This window comes from Merops nubicus, unplaced genomic scaffold (genome assembly GCF_000691845.1).
Source record: "Merops nubicus isolate BGI_N331 unplaced genomic scaffold, ASM69184v1 scaffold14002, whole genome shotgun sequence".
NCBI classification, from domain to species: Eukaryota; Metazoa; Chordata; class Aves; order Coraciiformes; family Meropidae; genus Merops; species Merops nubicus.
Window position 1 is genome coordinate 11,209 of NW_008594344.1, and position 6,765 is coordinate 17,973.

General features: G+C 56.5%; 1 protein-coding gene across 1 annotated transcript in view; it reads left to right on the forward strand.

Moving 5' to 3' along the window:
* PLP1 (proteolipid protein 1) overlaps positions 1 to 6,487 on the forward strand; it is a 7,386-nt gene extending 899 nt beyond the window's left edge. Inside the window, exons 2-7 of the mRNA XM_008935754.1 lie at positions 1,616 to 1,802; positions 2,164 to 2,425; positions 3,418 to 3,586; positions 3,802 to 3,875; positions 3,985 to 4,050; positions 4,460 to 6,487. Coding sequence (XP_008934002.1) covers positions 1,616 to 1,802; positions 2,164 to 2,425; positions 3,418 to 3,586; positions 3,802 to 3,875; positions 3,985 to 4,050; positions 4,460 to 4,531 — 830 coding nt within the window. The 3' untranslated portion in view covers positions 4,532 to 6,487. The remainder of the gene's footprint in view (positions 1 to 1,615; positions 1,803 to 2,163; positions 2,426 to 3,417; positions 3,587 to 3,801; positions 3,876 to 3,984; positions 4,051 to 4,459) is intronic.
* Positions 6,488 to 6,765: the final 278 nt, after the last annotated feature.

The following is a 6,765-nucleotide window of genomic DNA, read 5'->3' on the forward strand; positions in this document are numbered from 1 at the left end:
ATGCCCCAGCCCCAGGCACCTGCCATGCCACTTCCCAGGTGGCCAAACACTTTTTTTTAGAAAGAAAAAGGCATGTTTAGCCCAGCATCCCACTGGGTGTGCAGGGCTGCCCCGTAGGTCTCAGTGAAGTTTGGGGAGCAGCGATGGCCAGGAGGAGCAAGACCCCCCCCGGACATGCCACATCTAAGGCAAACAAGCGGGAGGGGTCCCACTGCTCCCCCATAGTGCTGCCTTTGTTCCCTGTTTGCTCTCAACATGGGGCAGCAGCCCGGGCGTCAGTGCCAGGACAATGCCCTATTGTCCTCAGTGCCACTGTGCAACCTTGCTCCCAGTGTGGCAGGGGGGACATTGCTGGCCAGGACCCCACAGCTTTCTTGTCCTTTGAGGGAGGAGATAAGGACTATGGGATCCATGGGGCAAGTGTGGGTTTGGGAACGCTTCCCACAGGGGCCTTTTTGGAATTCAAGGCACAAACGCTATGCCCAGATGGGATGTGCCCAGGCAGCCCTCGTGCCCAGGACAGTGGGGTGCCAGAGCCTGCATCTTGGGAAAGGGGAGCCGCTTCCCTGCGCAGTGGCGCCGCACAGCCAGGGCAGCAGGTTGTTGCAGCTTAGCTGGAACTAAACTCATGCTCTGGAGCCAGATGCCAGTGGGTGCAAACCACCCTGCCTGCCCCCAAACTAGGCAGGAGAGCAGCTGGCTGAGCACTTCCAAACCCAGCCCATTGGGAAGCTTAACAAGTGATCCTGCGTGTTAGAGCCCAGACATGCAGAAGGAGCGGGTGCCCATGGCCCCACTGCTGACAAAATTCAGAATTTAGGCAATCCAAGCAGCAGACTGGCACATGCCCTCACTTTTTCTACAACAGGTACACGTGCCCCCTTGCCAAATCCCTGTCCTGGAGGACTCAATACATTGCACAAGCACTGATGTTTGGAGAACTAACATGGTTCCTCTCCGTAAGCACATCTGCCTGCCTAGCAGGACTGCAGCAGCCCAAGCTGCCAGGAGCAGGGAACAAGTACACCCCTGGTGCTCAGGGGTGTGTGCTGGTTCCTCCCATGCTGCCCCAAAGCTGGGCCATGTTGCTGGGTCTCCACGGGGGTCTGTGCATGTGGAGGTGCTGGGTTGCTCTCCGTCTTGGAGGGCAAAAGAAGAGCGCAGGCAGCTGCCGTTGCTGTGGCCTGCCGCTGGCTGTGCTGGCAGTGGGGAACACATTTGCAGCTCATTTGCTAGGTCCCACTGGCATTATGCTCTTGTTTTTCCTCCTATTGCCATCTTGTTTCACATGGGTCAGCATGGCTGGCTCGCCTGGGCTCCCCAACTGCATCACACCTGGAGGCTGCCTTGTAGACCCAGTGCCCCCCGCTGCCATCACCCCTGTCCTTGGGCATGCTTCGGTGCAGTCCTGCCCAGCTGCTCAGAGAGCTCTCAGGGGAGCTTCAGCGTTTGGCTCTCCAGCACTGCAACGAATTGCTTCTGGGTTTTCCTTCAACCTGCTTCCCTCCTCTGACCTGGCACCTTCATTTCCCCACACCTGCCAGCTCCTGAGCTGCAGGCTCTGAGCACTCCCTGTCCTGGCAGTCTCACCTCACCTTACCTCTCTTCTTCCTAGGCTTGCTTGAGTGCTGTGCCAGATGTCTCATCGGGGCACCCTTTGCTTCACTGGTTGCCACTGGCTTGTGCTTCTTTGGAGTAGCACTGTTTTGTGGCTGTGGGCACGAAGCTCTCACAGGCACTGAGCAGCTCATTGAGACCTACTTTTCCAAAAACTACCAGGACTACGAGTTTCTCATTGATGTGTAAGTACCCTGCTGTGGGGTCACCCCCCTTGCTCCAGGGCCCCCTGGATCTCTATCTCTCTCTGTGCTACTTGATTCCATTCCATGCCTGTTTTTATCTGACCCTGCCCAGTGCTGGACCTCTGTACCTGGTAGGTACGGAAGGTGCAGGGGAGCTGGCAGTGGCCCACAGCTTTGCTTGCCACTGCTTTGTCTCTGCTCGCTCCTCTCATGGTTTCACCTTCCATTTTGGTCCCCTCAGGGTGGCACGGGGAGGGTAAGTCACTGCAGCCAGCCCGGCCTGGCCGTGCAGCATGCAGGGCTGAGCTCCTTCCCACCACCCCAGTGCCTGAGCGTCCCTGCCCACTCCTCTCCCTGGCAGCATCCACGCTTTTCAGTACGTCATCTACGGCACGGCCTCCTTCTTCTTCCTCTATGGAGCCCTGCTGCTGGCCGAAGGCTTCTACACCACTGGCGCCGTCCGGCAAATCTTTGGGGACTACAGGACCACCATCTGTGGCAAGGGCCTCAGCGCAACGGTAACTGGGGGCCCGAAAGGGAGGGGAGCGCGAGGCCCCCAGCGAGCTCACTCGTTGCAGCGAGTGTGTCAGTGTTTGGGAAAGTGGCTAGGACATCCTGACAAGGTGATCTTAACCGGGGTTCGGCACCCCTTCGCGCGCCTGCAGCGGCTTCACCGCGCTCGGTGTGGCCAAAGGGCAGGAGACTGCGGCCGGCCGGGTTTTGGGGTATCCCAAAGGGAAGCGCAGCCCAGTCGCCCTCCCCCAGGCCGGACATGGTCCCTGAGGACCAAAGCAGCCCAAAGAGCCACACTGAATGAAACCACTTCATGTTTAAGCATCACTGGGGAGAGCCACAAACACCCCCAAAGTGCCGGCACCCCAAGGCAGCTGCTGCCCCTGGGGTTGTCCTCTCAGCTGTACTTTGGGACCATGATAAAGTGCTGGCAAGGGTGGCCTGTGGCCTGGGGGAGCAGAGGGGGAGGCTGCGGTTCCCTCAGGGGCCGGTCGGGGTGGCATTGTGGAGGGAGGGCAGGACAGCCTCATTTGCACACCAAGGTGGGTTTGGCAGCTGCCCTCACGCAGAGGCCAAACCCTGCTTGGCCATGGCCACGGTTATCCCCCCTCACATGGGATGTGGCAGCCCTCCTGCTGTCACCCCTGTCACCCCCACGCACACGCAACCAGGCACGACCCTGGGGCTGGTGCTGGCTCTGCAAGGGCTGCTGGGGGGCTGGCTGCTTAGGGGTTGGCTGCTTGGGGATCCACCGGGTTTGGTGGGCAGCGTGGAGCCAGATGCAGGCAGCAGTCCCCTGCCTGCCCCACGCCCTCCTGCCTGGGGACCCTTCCTGCTGTCACCCCTGTCACCCCCACGCACACGCAACCAGGCACGACCCTGGGGCTGGTGCTGGCTCTGCAAGGGCTGCTGGGGGGCTGGCTGCTTAGGGGTTGGCTGCTTGGGGATCCACCGGGTTTGGTGGGCAGCGTGGAGCCAGATGCAGGCAGCAGTCCCCTGCCTGCCCCACGCCCTCCTGCCTGGGGACCCTCGCGCTCCCCTGTCTTTGTCCCTGGCTGCTTGGTAATCACAGCTCTGCCCTGTCTTGTCCCGCCCCTTGCAGTTTGTGGGCATTACCTACGTCCTGACCATCATCTGGCTCCTGGTCTTTGCCTGCTCTGCTGTGCCTGTCTATATCTACTTTAATACTTGGACCACCTGCCAGTCCATTGCCAACCCCAGCAAGACCTCGGCCAGTATTGGCACCCTGTGTGCAGATGCCAGGATGTACGGTGAGTGCCGGGTTCACTGCCCAGATGCCAGGGCTCAGGGTGGACAAGAGGGGTTGGAGGAGAGAGCCCAGGTGCACAGGGCTGGGATAAAGCAGCAGCAAGTGCTGAAGAGCCACAAACCACTGGGGGTGATGTGACAGGCACGGCTGCAGGAGGCTGAACGAGGCAGCTGGCTGGCGGCCATGCCCGGCTCACCCATCTCCCCATCTCCCCAGGTGTTCTGCCCTGGAATGCTTTCCCTGGCAAGGTGTGTGGCTCCAACCTGCTCTCCATCTGCAAGACCAGTGAGGTGAGAACCTCCTGTCACCCCACGTGTGCTCCCCTCAGTGAGTGGCCCTGGCACTGGCCTCCCCAGCTGACACGTGGAGCTCAGAGCTCTCTCTCTTGTTCCCTTGCAGTTCCAGATGACTTTCCACCTCTTCATTGCGGCCTTTGTGGGGGCGGCCGCCACGCTGGTCTCACTGGTGAGTCAGTGCTCCCCCTGCCCAGCTATTCTCCAACCGACCAGGATGTGGGGGCAGAGGACAACAGAGGTGGTGGGCGTGGATGTGACAGAGCCTGCGCTCGTGTCATTTTCTGGCACATAAGTGGCAGATGGCAAATTCAGGCCCTAAGAAGGTAGCGATGGCTTCAGGAGGGGATCTGGGAAAGGCTTTAGATCACCAGGGAGAGGTCCTGCTGCCCATACACTGAGTCCTCTGCCTTTCCCTGGCTCTCCTCTTGCTTTAAACCAGAGATGAGACACTGGGGTATCCTGCAGGTGCAGCAGGGCCATGGGGCTCTACAGGGCAACTGCCCTGTTGGGGTGCTGGGCTGGGGGAGGCCACCCTAAGCTTCGTGTGTCCTCCTCGCTCACTCTCTTTCCACCCACAGCTGACCTTCATGATCGCTGCCACCTACAACTTTGCTGTCCTCAAGCTGATGGGCCGAGGCACCAAGTTCTAGCTTACTCGGTGAAGCCCAGCTAGACCAAACACCCTTTTTTTCTCTAACCCTGAGGCTTTAACACTGCAGCCACCTGACACCAGGTCTCCTGCGTTAACTCTGCCTTCACTGCTGACTCCCTTCCTCTTCCTCCCTCGCATCCATCGTGCTGAGCGTGACCAGGAAGGAGAGCTTCCCATCAATGGACACCTCTTCATGCACTTTTCTCTCTCTGCTCATCCGTAACCGGTTCACTCTAGGGCCAAGCCCATCAAAACCAGCCAGAGAAGAGGAGGGACTTACTCCAGTGTCCTGATGTTGCCTAGGGATGAGCAAAGGCCTTCATGCTCCTGGGAGGAGGAAATCCATGTAGGTTGCTCCATGAGTAGCAAGAGGCTACCTAGAGAGAAAAGGAAGTTGGCCCGGTTGTGGTACCATTGCTAGATACTCTCCTGGAGCTATCTGCTGTCACCACCCATGGATGGAGAATAAGAGAAAGATTTTTTTTTTCCCCTTTAGCAAAGAAAGATGAATTTACCAAATTGCTGCAGCCAAGGCAAAGGGAGTTCAGGGCAAGGATCTTCCTGTTGCAGAGAAGAGAGTGCTGACCCCGATGCTGATAAAGCCCTAACCCAGCTGCCCCTATTAGATCCTAAAGGAGTTTGGTGTCTCTGTAGACAAGGGGAACTCTTGGCTTTACCCTCCAGACAGCAGATAGGTTTGATCGAGAGGGGATGTCTCTGTGCCGTGCCCCAGAAGCCTAACGCCAGAGCCGTTCCTCTGGAGGCAGGGGATGACTCTCTGGACTGTGCACCTTTGCCTGCCCTGCCCTGCAAGCGCCGTGCTCACTGCATGCTCTTGTCCTTCACAATGGTGCTCTTCTCTGGGGTGACGTCTGCTTCTCTAGCCTCTGCTGCGTTGGGGAGCTTGATTTGTTTCTCACCCATGTCAAACGTTAACTTTCCCTTGTCCTGTCTCCCTCTTCCCTTCACTTTTTCCCCCGTTTCCTGCAAGTCAGGACAACTCCCTTGTGTCTGCCAGGGTGGGAGGGACTGGCAGCATCTCACTTCCAGCGGAAACCCGTGAAGGAGTTGAGGAGGGCATGAAAGGCAGCAGTTTGGTTGTCACAATGCAGAAACATGGCCTATCTCTGCAGATTAGAGCCTTTCTGGTGCCAGTTCAGTCTTTTCCTATGGAGTGGGGCAGCAGGGCAAGCAGTTTGGTGGACACAACCTCTGCCCCATGATCACTTTCCACAGCAGCTGGAGGAAAAGCCCTCTGGCCAGGTAGCATGGGTCCAGCCAGACCCACCAAAATGCTGTCTCCAGTCCTCCCCACCAACTGGTATTTTGTTTTGCTCTTCCCTGCCTCATATTAATGCTAATTTTTGTGTTTATTTGTTGGACAAAAGACTTTCAGTGGCAGACTGTAGCTCCATCTTGCATGGACTTTTTTTTTAGTGTCTGTATTATTATGATTCTTTTTTTAAATGCCAGTTTCAGCAGGGGCAAGGATAAAGGAGTAGATCTGCTGAGCAGAGCATCTGAATGATCCTTGCTGCCAGGAATGCTGAAATAAGTTGGCCAGGCTACCAACGCACATGGGCTGGGGAGGAGGGGGAATGCCAGGAGAGACGGCAGGGTGGGGAGAAACCAGTCAAGATCTGGAAATTCACATCGACACTATTTCTCTTGGGAGTTTGCTGGGGTTTTTTTTAGTATCCATTTAACAAAAAATAACCAGATCCTCCTTCCCACCCTTGTCCCCAGACCCAAAACACACACACACACGCACACATGCACACACACATGCAAAAAGAGAGTTAATCAACTGAAAGTGTTTCCCTCATTTCTGATCTAGAATTTCAACTTGTTAACAAACAATAAAAAGGAGTAAGTTTTCAGAGACTTATCTTACAAGATGTATTTTATAAAAATTAAAGAAAATAAATTAAAATTAAGAACATTCTGAACAAGATATACGTTTGTCTGTCCATTTGTTGCGGTGGCTTTCCCACTCTACACCTCCTGCTCTGGCCAAAATAAATCAGGGAAGGGGAAGCTGCAGAGAAGGTCCCAGGGGAACAGCACTCACCAGCCCCATGTGTGGGCCAGCAGCCTCTGCAGGACTGACCATCCCTTCTTCCCACCCCAGCCATGAAGTTCACAGTCATGACTTCAAAATCTTTGTTCCCAGCTGGGGAGCCCATAAAACCTCTTTCTCCTCCAGCCACCCAGAGGAAAGTTGGAGTCTTG